Source organism: Pogona vitticeps, chromosome 2, assembly GCF_051106095.1.
Source record: "Pogona vitticeps strain Pit_001003342236 chromosome 2, PviZW2.1, whole genome shotgun sequence".
Taxonomy (NCBI): Eukaryota; Metazoa; Chordata; class Lepidosauria; order Squamata; family Agamidae; genus Pogona; species Pogona vitticeps.
In genome coordinates this window covers 309,871,928-309,890,126 of record NC_135784.1, presented here as the reverse complement: position 1 = coordinate 309,890,126, position 18,199 = coordinate 309,871,928, and the positions used below count along the sequence as shown (strand labels likewise).

At 45.5% G+C, this 18,199-nt stretch overlaps 1 protein-coding gene across 7 annotated transcripts in view; it reads left to right on the top strand.

The window, feature by feature from the left end:
• The window catches only part of LOC110080474 (aquaporin-7), a 33,906-nt gene continuing 15,707 nt past the window's right edge, over positions 1-18,199 (top strand). The window contains exons 1-2 of one of the 7 annotated variants that reach the window (XM_078384170.1): positions 1-138; positions 15,249-15,372. In XM_078384170.1, coding sequence (XP_078240296.1) covers positions 15,268-15,372 — 105 coding nt within the window. In that variant the 5' untranslated portion in view covers positions 1-138; positions 15,249-15,267. Of the gene's footprint in view, positions 139-5,609; positions 6,007-9,250; positions 9,397-10,153; positions 10,351-15,248; positions 15,373-18,199 lie in introns of those variants that run through there. The other 6 variants (XM_020796414.3, XM_072992993.2, XM_078384169.1 and 3 more) reach the window with 6 other exon arrangements.

Sequence of the window (18,199 nt, the reverse complement as noted above, 5' to 3'; positions counted from 1 at the left end):
CAGAAACCATTTCGAACAGTAATGGAAAGGAGCTGAGGTGAGGAGTTTCCTTCTCAACAAAATTCACCATTTGGGCTTGCAAACATCTCTGGAGAAATTGAACTGAGGAAGAGGAGGAGGAGGAAGCCGCGTTGGAGGGTGAGTGGAAGTCAAGAAAGAGACGGTAGAGAAAGAACGAGGTTGCCCTGATCTGGGGGTGCTGTTTTAAGGAACACAGCTAGATGAGGAAGACCCTGGTCCGAATCCGCCCTCAGCCTGAAGCCAAGAAGGTCTGGGCAGGCTGCTCACGTTTGGTCTAACCCAGTGGTTCTCAAACGTGGGACATCCAGATGTTCTTGGACTGCAACTCCCAGAAATCCTGGCTAGCACAGCAAGGGGTGAAGGCTTCTGAGAATTGCAGTCCAAGAACATCTGGGTGACCCAAGGTTGGGAACCGCTAACCTACTTGCCAGGCTTATGGTGAGGACAGATTGAGAAAGGGCAGGTAGAGAAGTCAACCTTTATTTATATTTTATTTATTTATTTATTGAATTTATATCCCGCCTATCTAGTCAGTTACGACCACTCTAGGTGGCGTACAACATAAAATATATAAATACATGAATTATTATAAATAAACAGCTGAAACAAGATGGAAAACAGAGTGACTCACAGTAAAGAGAGAAAAGGAAAACATCAAGGATTGACTGGAAGGGATTAGCTGGGGTTGGCTGAAGGGAAGGCCTGCCGAAACATCCACGTTTTCAGTTGTTTCTTAAAGATGCCCAGCGAGGGATCCCCGCGAATCTCAGGAGGCAAGTTGTTCCAGAGGCGAGGAGCCACCGCCGAGAAGGCCCGGTTTCTTGTTTTTTCCTTCCGGGTCTCCCTCAGCATCAGGCTCCTCAGCCTCACCTCCTGGCTCGCACGAGTGACACGGGTAGAACTTGGTGGGAGTAAGCGTTCCGCCAAGTATCAAGGCCCTAAACCGTTTAGGGCTTTATACGTAAGCATCAGAACTTTGAAGTCAACGTGGAACCGAATGGGCAGCCAATGCAGCGCGGCCAGGGTAGGGGAGATGTGATGGTATTTTCTCACCCCACTAAGGAGTCTGGCCGCCTGGAGTTTCCGCATCAGCTTCAAAAGTAGCCCCACATAGAGCGTGTTACAGTGGTCTAATCTCGAGATTACGAGCGCATGGACCAAGGTGTTGAGCGCCCCCATGTCGAGATAAGGTCACAGCCGGGCTATCCGCCAAAGATGGAAAAAGGTGGAGTGGATCACCGACGCCACCTGTGTTTCCATGGTGAGCGCCAGGTCCAGATGGATCCCCAGGCTATGAACCCCACTCTTATACCCAAGTCTTTACATGTGAATGGCATTTTATATTTTTTTAAAGGTTAAAACATCATTTAACTTACTTTACCTTTTCAAAACAGCTTTGTTTTACAATCTAATCAGAAACATGCTATACCTACATTTGTAATGTACAAAAGATCAATGGATGTGTGACAATCATGCACATCGGGTGCATTTGGACCACTGTGTTAAATAACTGGTTGCATATTACACAGTTACCTATACTGTAACTATGTACTTCCTGGTGGCAAAATAATTAGTCGTTGGCAAGATACCGTTTAGTGGCATGGGGAATATCTATGTTACTTAGGTGTAATAAGTATTATCTTTTTTTTAAAGGTTACTTTTTGAACAAGGGCATTTAAAGTAGCTGTTTGGAAAGGAATTTCCCAGGTTTATGGCTTTCTCGTCCCAATCTTAAGTGGCAAAAGAAGTATGGTTTTGTTTTGTTTTTTGGTGCAATATCAACATTGGCCACTAAAGGGAACCAGAGAGTATTTCTCCTTTTTTTTTTTTTTGGCTCATAGGTGGTGACAATAGATTAACAATACACAATGCAATGAATTGATGGCTTAATTGGGGCAATGATAATGATGGAGGTACCTTGGGTGCTGAGAACGAATGAGTGCAGAAATAAAATACAACCATTCTGGGCCCTGATTTGGAGATAACAAGAAGGCGAGACAATTTCAGCTCGTTGAGGGTGAGCCAGGAGGTTCAGCTGAACTCCCACTTGGAACAGGAGTAGTTGAAAGAACCATGTGCCTTCAACCCAGGGTTTGCTTATGACAACGTGTGAAGTCTCACTGGAGCTGGCTGTTTGGCTTGACCTTCCTTGGCCAAACTAGAGAAAGACTACGGAGTCTTGTGGTTTCTTTCCCTGGTTTGTAGGGGAGGAACACATCAGAGCAGAAAGCAATCTTCTCTTGGGTTCACATGCCGTGACACAGAAAGCAAAAGTCTATGATTTATCTCGCCACGGTTTCGCCAAGCCAGAGGGAGGAGGGAGCGGGTCAGAAGATCACTCTTGGCACACAACAAGCCAGGGTTCCCATGCAACCCGGGTTTGTGGTGACATCTGAACCCAGCTATTGAGTCACCCGGCCATCAAACGCAGGGATTTGGTTTCAAGTTTTTGTCTCATGAAAAGGATTCTGTCCTGGAGAGGGAGGCCATTGCGACACGTCTCCCTGCTGAGCCTCAGATGCCTACAGACCGTTGGGGATGGACGTGGGGGGTCCTGCAACCTGATAGGTTGTGAGGGGAGGAGGTCCAAGTTGAAGGAGTCACTGAGGTGGACAGAAAGGCTAGCAAGGGGTGTGTGTGGAAAGGACGAAGGAGAGAGGAAAAGAGAAAGAAGCGGGTGGACTAAGGAGATTCTAAACTTGGTGAACCCAGATACTTTAGTTAATAACGTAATGCCTAGCAGGGCTGTTGTTGATTGCCTTAACCCTTGGCAAGGTTCTTACCAAAGAAGACGACCCTTCAAGCATCATATTCCTGAGTACTTTAGCATCTTTAACATGCCCTAACAGACTGCTGTGCTGTGAAATGTCCATGAGAAGGACCCACTTTTGTTCCATGCGCCCGTCTGCATGAGATCTAGCCTCTCAAAAGGCAAAGCATAACATCTACCAGCTCCCTTGGCTCCTTTTAAGGAGAAAGGTGGGATAAACATATTTTAAATAACGAAATAATTTTAAAAAGGAGAGAGTTGAAGAGGCCACTTTCCAGTGACAACATGTAGACCTGCTCTTTGACATCTGTGTATTTATTTCCCTGCTGGACGTCCTCCGTCCTGGTGGGGTCCCACCGTGGGGAGCAGAGCATCGTGTGCAGATTGGGGGGAGGTGGTCGATCCCTTTTCCTTGGAATAACTGGTGGCGGAGGCCCATTAGGTAGCTTTTGCAAGCCCCAGAAGAAGGGAAAAGCAAGCCGCGTTGGAGGAGGCTCTAGCTGGAAAAATTTGAAATGCACAACTGACTTGATGGCCCATATTATGATGATGATGGTCTGGAATGTAACGCTCTCAGCAAAGGCTAGTTATTTGTTTTTATTTGTTTTTCCTGCCTTGCTCCTTAACTGTTTCTTCTCTCATGCCATGTGAACCTTGACAGCCAAAATAAAGGGCCTTTCCCTCTGGGGTGTTCTGGGTTGCCATGATGCGTTAGGGGTCTGGTGCTTCTCCCTGCTGGAAACGGCGGATCACTGTTGAGGGTGTGTGTGTGTATGGCAGGGCCAAAGACCTCTTCACCTCTTATGTGAACTGCTTTCCAGCCATCTCTCCTCAGTCCATATTTCTGTCCTTAAGAAAGCCCTGAGCTTAGATAAGGAAAAACCTAATCATGGCTTTATCCTAGTGGGCTGGTATCTTTGGGGGCTGATCCTTTTTATGTCCTGTCCCTTATCTGCTGATTCAAAACAGACCCACAGGCAGCGGCTGTCAAAGGCAGGGTGGAATATCATGATGGTGGTGGATGCTAAATCCCAACCAGTGTTTCTGAAGAAGCTCTTAGCTTTGGTAAACAGAACGCCTATAATTCCCTTATACAGAGCTACAAATCCAGCTCACCCCAGCCAGGTGTGTGAGATCACAATTTCCATCATCCCCCAGCCACACTGGCACACCCAAACCCCAAAGGGACAACTCTCACTGACAACAGTTTTCCAAAATCTCTTGGAGGGACTTGACATCTGGAGCCTTGAGTCCTTTTAATCGGAGAGGCCACGGGCGGAAACAGTGGTCTTTTCGACAGAATGAAACTGAACCGGGATAAGTGCAAAGTTCTCTACCTAAGGCGCTGGGGAGGTGGGGGAATAACAAATGCACAGTTACAAGATGGAGTAGATTTGGCTCAGTAAAACTACGAGTCAGTGGGATCTTGGAATTGTCGTAGGTCAAAAGCTAAATATGAGTCAAACGTGGGATGTGGCTGTAAAAAAGACAAATGTAATTTTAGGACGCATTAACGGAAGTATAGCCTCCAAATCCTCTGAGGTACTAGTCCCCCTCTGTTCAGTACTGGTTAGGCCTCATCTTGAGTCTTGTGTCCAGTTCTTGACAACACACTTGAAGAAGGATGTCAACAAACTGGAGCGAATTCAGAGGGGAGGGCAAGAAGGATGGCCAGGGGACTGGGAACCGAGACCTGTGGGGAAAGGCTGAAAGCAGCAGGCATCTTTGTGAAAAGAAGCCTGAGGGGAGATAGGATAGCCCTTTTCAAAGACTTGAAAGGCAGTCCTACAGAGGAGGGGCAGGATCTGTTCATGATCATCCCAGAGTGCAGGACACGCAACCAATGGGCTCAAATTAAAGGAAGCCAGATTTACGCTGAATATCGGGGGAAACTGATAGAGCTTCTTAACTGTCAGAGCAGTGCGACAGGGGAACCAACGTCTTCGAGAGGTGGTGGGTGCTCCAACACTGGAGGCCTTCAAGAGATAAAATTAGACAATCCTCTGTCAGATCTGCTTGGATTCAGATTCCTTCACTGAGCAGGGGGTTGGACTCGATGGCCTTAGAGGCCCCTTCCAACTCCATGATTCTATGTACCTGAAGAGATGGGCTACAGTCCATGAATGCTTATGGTGGAGAAAACATGGACTAACCCTGTTCAAGGGTGCCAGACTTATATATATAGGATCTTGCTGGGAGGGTTGATGAAATGCCATTGAGGACCCGCAAGTGGCCCATTTAGCATGGTGTCTGGCAGGCACCTTCCATTCCACATCCCTCCCTGCTGTCATTATCCTGCCGCCCCATTGCAGTGGGGAAAGGCACGGCTAAAGACTGCCCAGTGGTATGTGCCGCCTGAAGCTGATGACTCTTACTCCAGTGCTCTTAGAAGGGCGCCTCAGCCTTTTCACTGAAGTAAGAAAGGGGGGAGTGGAGAGATGTGATCTTCTTTGCTCTTATCAAGGGAGGAGGAAGAGAACAACCTGGCCTTGCTTTTTACCCCTAATCCATCCCACACCAAGCAGATGTGATTCTGCAGGAATGCCTGAAGGCTTTGAGGTCCTTTATGGAGGATCAGGAAGAATTATTACTTTTCAAAGTGTGCCCATATCCTGTAGACACTGCCTCCCTTCCCATGCCAAGACGAGGCAAAGACTCATTTGGGCAGGAGAAAAGAGGGAGGGGAAGGGAGATGATGTAGTGAGTTGTTCTCTGGATGGTTTCAAACAGCCTTCTCTCTAAATCAAAACTGTGTTTGTATAATCCCTTCCCTTGATCCTTGGGATTCTGTGGAGAGTAAGTTGACAGCAGATTCATCTTCTCCTCATGCCAGACTGAAGAGGGAATCCAAGACATTCTTAATGTTTATGGAGTAATGGCTGTACTGGGAAAACCTAGGGAAGACTCAGGATTTAAGCCTTGTTCACTACCTTAACCAGAAAAAGGTTGTTTTACTAGGTTTAAATTACAGTAAAATTAAACTAACTTAAAATAACGCTTTGGGATGGAAACAGCATGCTGATTTTAGCCTACAAGGCTCTCAAAAAGCAGCTTGCAACCATGAAATAATTTGATATATCTTTAAATATATATATTTTAAATACACAACAACAAATGTTGAAAGACCAGCCAAAATTACTCCCAGTGACAGGAGATCTGGAGGACCAATCATTCAAATGGACAACAAAGGGGGACCCAATCCTTCAAGACTCAGGGTAAGTCTGAGCAAGGTGCTTTTCTCATTTTCTTTTAAAAGTTGGAAGCGAATTCTGGAGTCTTGGTGGCACCACCAAGCAGGCCTTGTCCAAAGTACCCAGCAGCCTCAAGCGAGAAGGAGGTGGGAAGTAAACCATTCCAATACCTTTGACCCAAATTGTTGAGGGCTTCAAACAGAACTTGCCTCTGAAACCAACTGCAGTCCAGTGCAGTCGAAATAAAACCAGAATAATCTGGTGTGTGTAGTGGGCTCCCAATAGCACCTTAGAACCTTGGCTACTGTTTCCAAATGCTCTTCAAAGACAGCTTCCACAAAGCATGTGTGGGATGGAAAGAACATGGCTTTCTTAGGAAGGGATAGGGTTAGCGAGTAGCCAGAGATACGGGAAGATCCTGTGGGTCACAACAGCCACCTGATTCCAAGAACATCTGGACACCCAAGCTTGGGAACCACTGCACTTGGATCCTGTTACTACTGGCTCTAAATAGTGTCCATGTCACTTTTGATCATTCATGACCTCTTTTCTCCTTCCTGTCACCACCACGTCTCTGTTGGGTCAGCCGTGTGTTGTCCTTGTGCTGGTGCGAGAACCTGGCGTTTTTATTCACACCAACCACGGTTACACAGAATGGGGAGAAAATGTTGAATGTCACCCTGGCAGTTGGGTTGCCCTGCATTTGCCCGCCAGTTCAACCCGAAGGCCTGATCCCTTCCCTGCCCCATTAGTGGAGACATCATCTGGGAGGGTAATAGATTATAACTGTCAGATACCAGTTTTAAGTCAACCATGGCTTTTGTTCTGTTGATGCTTTGGGGAGGGGCTACCAGGTTACCCCACCATACCATTCTATGGGGAACGGCTGCCTGGTGGACAATGTGCTTAATGCAGTTTCTCTCCTTCATTGGAGTTCCAACATACTATCCTCCCACCAACACAAGATTTTTTCCAGGGGTATCTGGGTGGGCCATCAGCGGACAATGAGTCTCTCTGATGTCTGCTGGATGCAGAACCCTTCCAATGGAGGGAAGGTATGCCTCCACGCAGAGGACCCATTAGGCCTATCAAACTTTGACGTTCAGCCCTATTTGTCCAAAACAGATCTTCTCTTAGGGATCCATGGATCCCACTCCCACTCATTTACTCCGCCAGTCCATCTGCACCAGCCCTGCCTACTACGTCTTCAGCCAAGCCAGAAGTGGGTCCTGTGTGGAGTCCTTTGGTGAAGCACCATCACCAAGGTAGTCGGAAGGCAGAGAAAAGTAGAAGGAACGTCGATGGGGCATGTAGAGGAAAATCTAGGCCCCAGTGCCCACGGGAACTCTTGGGCAGGGAATCCCACGGACCAGAACAGAGCTGGAGATGCATGGGAATGTGAGACTTTTAGGGAGGAAGACAAGAATAGACTTGGGTTCAAGCTCTTGTCCAAGGACAAGGGTCAGCGCCAGCAGTAACAGGACCTCTGCTTGATGGGGTTGCTGTTGAGTCGCACCATTTAAGGGTCTAGGAGCAGGCGGAGGATGCGAGACCTCTGCCCTTCCATTCCACAGTTCACTGGTTGGCTTGTTTTGGAAATGAGAATGTAAGAGACATGTTGTTGGTCGGTGACTTCCTCAAAATGCAGAAGACTCTTGTGCCACCTCAAGGACCAGCATGCTTTATTTGGTGTAAAACTTTCATGCACAGGGAACCCTGCACTCATCGCATTCTTTGGAGTCATCAGATTTAGCCGCCGCCCAAAATGGCAGGTGTCAGATACTCTTTGTTGGTCTTTAAAGTTCCCCAAAACTCTTGTTTAGTACAACAGATTAATATGTCGACACGTCTCCTGATTTCCCACCCCCCAAAAAATTGCTTTTATTTTGTTTTGTTTTATTTATTTCTTAGATTTATAAACGGCCTCATTAGTGCAATGCACTGCTCTGGGTGGTTTACAACAATAATAAATAAAACACATGCTGTCAAGCTACTAACACATACTAAAAGGTTTAAAACATTAAGCTTTTGAACGCGGCTGATCCTGGGTTGCTAATTAACAATGTACGTTCAGATCTCCTGGGAACAGAAACGCCACTCTGGAAGAGAGCAAAGTTCTAATAAGAAAAGTGTCATGTTGGTGATCTGTCCTGGACTCTCGCAGTGCCCAGAAGGGTGAATGATCTGCTTTCCATAGGCAATTAGTACGTTGTTTGATCCCTTTGCACGATCTTCAATGAGCCTATTTCCTTTACACTTTGTTTGTGCTGCGCTTAATGGGCATTAGGTGCAAACGGTGTCTTCTTTTCAAAGTATTAAAACTTTAGACCATTCGGCTCTTTGATGACTGAAATATTCGTAGAATGAAAACCTGAAGACTTGCTACGTGTGCGCATGGCTTCTTTTATGATTTTACTGTTTCATGACTGAATAACCTTTATGGCTTTTTTGCATTACAGAGTCTGCTCTGATATCCTTCTCTATCAGATAAGAGGACTAAGTGATCGTTATTTATCGCTTTACACCCTCGGGCATCGATTTGCGTTTATTCACGTCAGAGTGTTGCAGTTATACAGGGCTGTATTAATATTCACTTATAAGACATTCTAGAAACTATTAAAAACATGAACAGAAGAATCGATATAAAACACAACAATGTGTGATTTATTATATATTGGCCACCATCCTGTTCCTTAGCACAGTACATTGTGCTTAGAGGAGGTCCGTTAATCAATGGGAATTTAGTGAGTCAACTCTGTAAATTTCATTGATTCAAATGGGCCTACTCTAACTGTGACTTTTTATGTTAATGGCTGCTGGTTCAAGACATCCTCCCTGGATTTGCATCCAGGGTGAATTTCTCTTCATCAGTCCTCAAGCCAACACTCTGTAATTAACCCAGAGTAATTGTCAGTGAAACTCACACATCGAGCAGTCATGAATTAGTTGTGAAACACATTTCAAGCCTTTGAACGCCTGACCCACAATCTACACCTACACTCTGTGGCTCATGCCGGAAGACTGGACAATGACCTTTCTAAACTTCCCAAAGTTGCCGATCAGGAATTCCTTGGAGAATCCTGCAATTAGCCGTATTCATTACATGATTGTTTGTTTCTCCCACCGCAAAAGGCTGTTGGGAGTGTTTTGCCATCAACGGGCTCCTGTTGCAAGCCTTCTGTATGGCTATCTAATTAAGATTCTGCCCCACCAAATTGTTCACTGGAATGAACTTAATTAGCACCAGCAGCAACAAGAGAAAAATCACTCTGATAAAAGGGGAAGTGCATTAAAAAGCATTGACTCGGAGTGGCTCATCTTCCTATAATAGCCACGCTTTGCCTGGGTCTGCCGTCTGCCCGTGATTCTCCCTTCTCCTTTGGTTCTTCTGTCAACAGGGACGGAATCAGACGGGTAAGGTGTGTCATGCCTGTCTTTGGGGATCTGCACCTGTTAAATGACTGCCGTGCAAGTGTGAGCTCTTCATTTATCATGCTGTTAAAGAGGCGCGTGCCTGCTGAGGAACTGCGCTAGTCTGCCTTCCGCCCCCACGACTGCTTGTCAATGTCAATAAGTTTTGTTAAACATCTACAGGGCGGCTATTCTGCTCGCAGGAGAGTGTTTGAGCATTCAAGCTGTCCCTGTGTTGTAGCTTGTCTTTTACGAACAGTCCGCCTGCAGGTAACACAGTCAGGATCTTCTTGGTGGTGGCCCCACTTGCTGTGGGATTGCATCTAGGGAGATTTGGCAAGATCCCTGGTCCGGCTGACCCCCAGACAGGCATTGGAAAATACATGCATTTTGGAAGGGATTTTAAAATGGTGTTATTTTAATAGAACTAAGATGTTTGTGGCACCTTAAATTGTTTAAAGATGCACTCACTGAAGAAGCATTCAGGGACTCTTGCCCGCTTTTCCAGATACCATTTTGTTGTAATAGTTTATATCTTTGATGCTGGCTTTAATGCTCATGTGTTTTCTGTCCTAGCATTGCCTATCCGATGGTGTTTTATTAGAGGCATCCATCCACGCACCGGTCACACCGTGAGCATCTCTCCCCCCCTGTGGTTAGTTTTTGTTTGTACCCATGTAGAATAATCTTGTTAAACCCAAAATAACAGACACAAGTCTTGTTTAGGCACTTCCCCCCCCCCCCCAGTTAGCTGGGGAACACGTTCCAGCCCCTCCCACATGGACAGGGAGAGGCCGGAGAGGGACCACGTGCGACATTTGGAAAGGTTCCATGTCTGAGTGGTACTTTACTCTTTGCACATGGAGGGTGATCTCAGAGGGGGCGGGAGCAGCATGCTTTCCGGTCTCACGTGTGGCAATCAATCCGTTTCTGAATGCCTAAATGAAGATTATCCGTGTGAGTATCCGGATCAACAGTCTGCGTAGAATAATAATCGTGTGCTGTCAAGTCAACTTTGGCTTAGGGTGGTCTTTTTCAGGATTTCCTAAGTTGAGAATACTCAGAAGTGGTCGACCCTTCCCTTCTTCTGGGGGGTGCCTTGGGACTGTGTGCAGCTGGCCCGAGGCCACCCAGGCTGGCTCTTCTCTTGGGAGACCCAGTGGGGGAATTGAACTCCCAACCTTTGGCCCCACAGCCAGAGACTTAACTCACTGAGCTATCCAGCCTGCCTCTATATGTCCTCAGAGAGTACCTGTGTAGACGATATAGTGTGGTCCTTCTCGTTGTTATAGGAGTAAATAATGTGCTGTTAAAAGGGGGGATATGTAGATAGATAGACCCACCTGTCTTTCGGCCAAGGCAGAACCTCAAGAGGGCAGCTTGGCGGCATTGGGATTGTTTTTAAGTTGATCCATGTTAGGAAAAGTAGAAAGATTTTGTAAAAATGTAAATACAGTACATTTAACTATCATGGGATAACTAGAGGGTCCGGGAAGGATTTAAGCAACCAGAGCCAGGGCCCTCCCTACTGTTAGGTGAAGTGAGTGTTCCTTGCAGTCCAGGGGACTCTCAAGAGCCTCCTCCAGCACCACAATTCAAAAGCATCAATTCCTCAGCGGTCAGCCTTCTTTATGGTCCAGCTCTCACTTCTGTACATCACTGCTGGAAAAACCATAGCTTTGACTATGCAGACTTTTGTTGCCAAGGTGATGTCTCTGCTTTTTAAGATGCTGTCAAGGTTTCCTTCCAAGAAGCAGGCATCTTTTAATTTCGTGGCTGCTGTCTCGATCTACAGTGATCATGGAGCCCAATAAAGTAAAATCTGTCACTGCCTCCATATCTTCCCCTTCTATTTCCCAGGAGGTGATGGGACCAGTGGCCATGATCTTAGTTTTTTTGACGTTGAGCTTCAGACCGTTTTTTGCACTCTCCTCTTTCACCCTCATTACAAGGTTCTTTAGTTCCTCCTCACTTTCTGCCATCAGAGTGTTATCATCTGCATATTGGAGGTTGTTGATATTTCTCCTGGCAATCTTAATTCCGGCTTGGGATTCCTCCAGTCCGGCCTTCCGCATGATGTATTCTGCATATAAGCTAAATAAGCTGGGGGACAATATACAGCCTTGTCGTACTCCTTTCCCAATTTTGAACCAATCAGTTGTTCCATATCCAGTCCTAACTGTTGCTTCCTGTCCCACGTATAGATTTCTCAGGAGATAAATAAGGTGGTCAGGCACTCCCATTTCTTTAAGGAATTGCCCTAGTTTGCTGTGGTCCACACAGTCAAAGGGTTTTGCGTAGTCAATGAAGCAGAAGTAGATGTTTTTCTGGAACTCTCTGGCTTTCTCCATAATCCAGCCCATGTTAGCAATTTGGTCTCTAGTTCCTCTGCCCCTTCGAAATCTAGCTTGTACTTCCAGGAGTTCTCGGTCCACAAACTGCTGAAGCCTACCTTGGAGGATTTTGAGCATGATGGTAAATGGCTGCTAATTAACAAGTTGCCATTTACATTCCTAGTTTCATGCCTGTTCATGTGATTGATGTATGACTAGGATTATAAGTACCCACCTATGAATTAGTGGCAATTTGCTGTCGCTGTTTACTCCTTTACGCTTATAGTAGCCTAAATCTATGACTGGATTCGTTCAGTTGCAATTATTATTATTATTCAGTATCGCCACCACCACTTTTAATATTTTTGCTAGTTTTAGCAGTATAGCAACATCAGTGTGCTTACATGGGGCTTAGCTTCTTGACGGTTTCAGAAGAAAAAATCATGACTGAAATTTTTCAGGTATTATGCCATTCTCTTAGCCTTAGTGGCAGAAGAAATATTCTTTGTTCCCGTCTTGTGTAATTTTTATAAATATTTCCAAGGTACAGTATAATATCAAAATTGGCCACTAGAGGGAACCAAGTACATAGTTTTCCCACCCCAATGCATTAATATGTAATGGAATAAATTATTTGTGTGATTTGGATAGTGATAATAATGCCAGTCTGGTCAGTGATGGATAACACAAAAAGTTCCTTTGAAAGGGTGACATTCTGTGCTTCGCTTCATTTTACTGTCTATAGCATAACAACATTTGCAAAGGACACCAGATAATACAGAGCATGAGGGGGGAGATGCCCCTAAAAACTACAAGGATAGCTTGCTACAGCACAAACCTCCTTCTGTAAAAGCAGACCTGAAAAGTGATTGTTCTGATTTTTCCAGAGGAGTCTCAAGGGGAAGGGAAGGATAAGCTAAAATATTTTGGATGCTTTTCAAGGATGTCTCAAAACTGCTTAATTGGAAAATATTGCCATATCTCCCTCAGCTTTCCTCTTTCCCTATCAGGCAGGGAGAAGTTAAGCCAAAAGGCATTCTGACTTTGCCGTTTCCAGTGGGAAAGCTCTGTTAATTGTATGGAGAGAAAACTAAAATCCCACTAGACTTCTTTTAGTTTTTTTTTGGTCACACATTTTTTTTTTGCAATTTTATTTTATTTTTGACTGCAGGCCAGTTTATCAGATACAGTGATGCCTCGCTAGACAGTTACCCCGCATGACAGTTTTTTCGCTAGACATTGACTTTTTGCGATCGCTATAGCGATTCACAAAACAGTGATTCCTATGGGGGAATTTCGCTGGACAATGTTTGGTCCCTGCTTTGCAAACCAATTTTCGCTAGACAACAATTTTGACAGCTTCCTCCGCGCTCGCAAAATGGGTGTTTTCGGGACCTAAGCTTCACAAGACAGCAATTTAAACAGCTGATCGGCAGTTCGCAAAGTGGCTTTCCTATGGCTGATCTTCACTAGACAACGAGAATTCTTCCCTATTGGAATGCATTAAACAGGTTTCAATGCATTCCAATGGGGAAATGCTTTTCACTAGACAATGATTTCGCTAAACAGCTATTTCAGTGGAACGGATTATCATTGTCTAGCGAGGCACCACTGTACATAGAGAGTTATCTTCACTGGCAAGTTGTTATACGTGTAGAAATGGTAGAGGGGGGGGGGAATACAATTAAGTACGAAGTGTGGCCACCATCTTACATCTTACACCATCTTACAGACAACAAAGAGGTTTGATGGTTATCCGGATTTCCTTGAGCTGATGGACTGTCTTGTAATAAGAGACCTGCATTTTATTTCAGTCAAATGAGGTCCTTGTTCCATGTTCTTGTGTTCCGTTTATCAATGTCAAGGGTTTTTTTTAAAGTAGTTATTTATCATTCCATTGTAAAGTGTGTTTTTAAAAGTACAACGGAATTAAATCATTATTTGCAAGTTATGCCATCATTATGTTCAATGTTGGGAATGTGACCTTTTGAAAGGAACGCATTGTCTTCTGCATTCATTCGTGACACCAAAATAGCTCTTATCATTAGTTGCTCTGAGGTTTTGTGAAAGCATTGTGTTGCCCTTACCAGCACGACACAAAAATACAAGGAAATACAGTCTGGTTCTATCGAGGAGCCAGGTTTTATGTTACATCTCAGAAACATTTAGGAAAGACAAACAATGAAACTAAAGAACACTTCTCTCGCCACTTAGGTTGACAAGGGAACCTGAAAAATGTGTATCAACATATCTCCAAAAGGCCTTGAAACACTTTTGAAATAACTTCTGAATGAATAGAGGTGTTGTTTGTTACACCTACGGAGCATAAATGTTATTCGTGATACCTAAAAGCTAGCTGTGCAATTACTAGTTACATACTTTCTTACCCAAAAGAAACTAGTTATAAGGAACTAGATTACTTTAGGAAGTGACTTCCAAGTTCTACTTGGAACCTGTCTAATACACTGCCCAGTAAAGTACAGTAAAGGTAAAGGTAAAGGTTCCCCTTGACCATTTTTGTCCAGTCGTGTTCGACTCTAAGGGGCGGGGCTCATCCCTGTTTCCAAGCCATAGAGCCAGTGTTTGTCCAAAGACAATCTTCCGTGGTCACGTGGCCAGTGCGACTAGACACGGAACGCCGTTACCTTCCCACCGAGGTGGTCCCTATTTATCTACTTGCATTTGCATGCTTTCGAACCGCTAGGTTGGCGGGAGCTGGGACAAGCGACGGGCGCTCACTCCGTCACGTGGATTCGATCTTACAACTGCTTGGTCTTCTGACCCTGCAGCACAGGCTTCTGCGGTTTAGCCCGCAGCACCACCACGTCCCCTACAGTACACATGTAGAAATATGTGTAGAAAAAATGAAAGCTTAACATATTCTGGACAAAGTCACTGTACTGTTGTCTTCTTTTTCTTTACGTTGAACTCTGTGGTTCATGGGATACCATTGTGTAATTATTTTGCCATTCAGGATTGACATCATACCTCAGGAACGTATATCACAAATTCGGCAAGTGACGGTTATCTGTGATGCGACATATTGTTATTATCAGCCCTGCAGTTCATAATGCGCAGAGTCCATCCACACCGTTGATCTGAAAGACAAAATAGTGTTAAACAGGGCTGAGATTCAATCCCCTTTCCTTCCCCCTCACTTTTCTCTCCGTAGGTCGGGTTTTATTTTGCCAGCTTTCCGTTGGGCGGGCCTGTTTTCTTTCACAGCAGAACGATGATGTCGTAAACTTTGGACATTGAATCGCTCCTCTAGTTCAAGGATGCCTAGGATCTGTAGGAAGGAAGGAAGGAAAGGAAGGACAGAGCATTGATTGAGTCAGGAGAGAGAAGAATGAGGCAGTGAGAGAGATTCTTCCTGCTGAATTGCTGTGTTATTTTGCCATGCCAGCTGTTAACTAAATCACGGTGCATGGCGAGGACAGAGTGGAGTTAGAAAGTTCATAGAACATCCCCCAGTGTGCCAGCAAGGCGAACGTATTTGAGCCATGACCTCTGTCTTTCCAGCAGGAGCTCAATTTCCAGAATGTCGTCAGCCAAGATGCTAGAAAAAATCGTCGGCTTGGTGACCATCCGGAACGGGACAATCCGAGAGGGCCTGGCCGAGGCTCTGGGGACCTTCCTGCTGATGGTAAGCAGGAGGAGAAGACCAGGGTCCGGTGTTCAAAGGGATGGAGGGATGGAGAGGCGGTTGGCTTGGGCAGGAGGAACATTCTTCTGTTGTGAAAATGGGAAGATGTTTGGATCTAAACTTCAGGTCTTAAAGTATGGAAGTGGTGTTCCTTCAAGGATGCTGAGAGCCATTTTTGCCAAAGAGGGCAGGGCAAAGTGAGGAGGAGGAGAGAATGCTTGTGGGGTTACTCAGGCATCACACTCACACACACACACACACACACACACACACACGCACGCACACACACGCACGCACGCACGCACGCACGCACGCACAAATACACATACATACAGAGAGAGAGAGAGAGAGAGAGAGAGAGAGAGAAAGAGAGAATTCTTCCAAGGGGTTAAAGTTCTTATGTGATCAGTCTCCTAGAATTCCTGCATCGCTGAGGCCAAAGAGTTTGTTTTATGACTATTCTTCTTCTTTCTCAGCATGGCTGGTTTTCTGGGTCAGATCAAAAGGTGGAGCCTAACAACTGGGAAACAACTCCAAAAAAAAATTTGCACGTGAGATGGCATGCTTGCACAATCACTGCTTTTGGAGTTTCCAGAAGCAAATGACCACCTGTTGACAGTTGTCTCAAGTTGGTAATTAAAGATTTTGGAAACCCTCCAGCTGCTGAAATGAGTATCGGGAGGAAGATGACCCTATCACATGTTCTTCTACATTCTTTCTGTTTCTTGCCCTTTAATGTTTGGTTCTTCACGATTTTTGTCCTTTCTGTACTTTTGAGGTTGCTTGTTGATGAAACGCGGTGGGGGGTTGGAGCCTCGTCTCCAAGCAGAAAGGCCATCCGTGGTGAGGGCTTTCCAGCTGAGGATCAAAGGGAGACAGAGAGGGAAGGGGGCCATGATGAGTGTTTATTACTATGTGATGCATGCTGTGCAGAAAGAAACAGAGAAGAGCTTGGGAATCGTTTGGAATCTAAAAAATATCCAAGCCCTGGAAAGAAGAGAGAGTGAGAACTTTATTGCTCTTTTGTTATGCTAGAACTTGGTGGTGGTGGTGGGATCCTCAATGAAATGGACAGGCAACATATTCCACACAAAACGCCATGCAATACAGTTATGGGATTGGGTTGGAAAACAGCCTCCACATATTCATGGAGTAGAAGAGGCAAACCTCACAGCTAGCCATCATGGCTAAACCGAGCGTCCGTGTTCTTGGAGCATCAGTGCAGGAGATGGGTCACCTTCATGGTCTCCTTGTGGCTTCCTCTTGACCTCTGTTGGAAAGAGGATGGTGGGTGGGATGAACTCTTTGTGGGTCAAGCAGGGGCCTACATTTGTGGCATTGATGCGATAAGCCCCACGGTAATGTGGGGCTGGGAGCAGTTAACTCTCTCCCTCCGTTGGCAGGCAGAGTTGTGTTTAGGACGTCACCAGCCTATTTGACCTGGGGCGCCATCATCTTCCTGTAACTCAAATCAGTGGTTCTTAACCTTTGTTACTTGGATGTTTTTGAACTGCAACTCCCAGAAACCCCAGCCAGCACAGTTGGTGGTGAAGGCTTCTGGGAGTTGCAGTCCAAAACTCCTGAGTAACCCAAGGTTAAGAACCAGTGTCTCAAATGATACAACATCTCTGACTCTTCGAAGACCAGAAGACTTTTCTGGGTTCATGGGTTCAGTGTGAATGAGGGCGATTCAGGACAGAGAAGTGGAAATATTTCACGGGGCATGTAGATAAACAACTTTTTCTGTAGGCAGGCTTTATTTTTTAAATGATGGTTTCACCAGGGGGATTTTTAAAAGGGATTATTTTCTTTTTGCTGCTTTACTTGAGCTTTTAATATTTCTCTTATTTATGAGTTTTAATACGAGATCTCTTTAAGGCCTTTTAAAGAGTGTAATAATGTATTATTTAGCTTTTGACCGTGTTTCTTTCAGTATTGTAAACTGTTTTGAAAAGGAGGCATATAGACAGACAGACTGACAAAAACTGTAGAATTCACTGCCACAAGAAACTGTGGTGGCTGCTAGGTTCTACCTCCCCCAATGAGGAATGGAAGAAAAAGCATGGTGTGGCCTTCACAGCCTGCTTGTCTTCTGGCTTTCCAGGACTGGCCCCTTGATGGTCGAGTCCTACCTCAGGGCTCTGTTGATGTTCCTAATGCAGACATGGACTCTACTTCAGCCTCTCCTTTGGGCGTTTCCCATTGTGAAGAATGAGGTTGGCCAACGACACACGTCCTGCAGCATGTCAAAATGGCTTTGACCGCTGGTTGGCCACAGTGTGAACAGAATACTAGACTAGAGGACACCTATGGTCCACCAGTTTTGTGACCGCTTTGGAGACTGCAGTGGCTCATTAGCCATGGATAGGGGTCCGCAGGTTCACAGCTGCATTCCACTGTCTTAAGGAGAGGAGAAACAGAAAATATGACAATTGAAGGAGACAAAAAAGGTGCTACAGATCCTCCTGTCTTTGTCATTTAGTTGTGTCCGACTCTTCGTGACCCCATGGACCAGAACACGCCAGGCCCTCCTATCTTCCACTGCCTCCCGGAGCTTGGTACCAAAATCATGTTGGTGGCTTTGATGAACCTGTCCAGCCATCTCGTCCTCTGTCGTCCCCTTCTCCTCTTGCCTTCACACTTTCCCAGCATCAAGGTCTTTTCCAGGGAGTCTTCTCTTCTCATGAGATGGCCAAAGTATTGGAGCCTCAGCTTCAGGATCTGTCCTTCCAGTGAGCACTCAGGGTTGATTTCCTTCAGAATGGATAGGTTTGTTCTCTTTGCAGTCCAAGGGACTCTCAAGAGTCCCCTCCAGCACCACCATTCA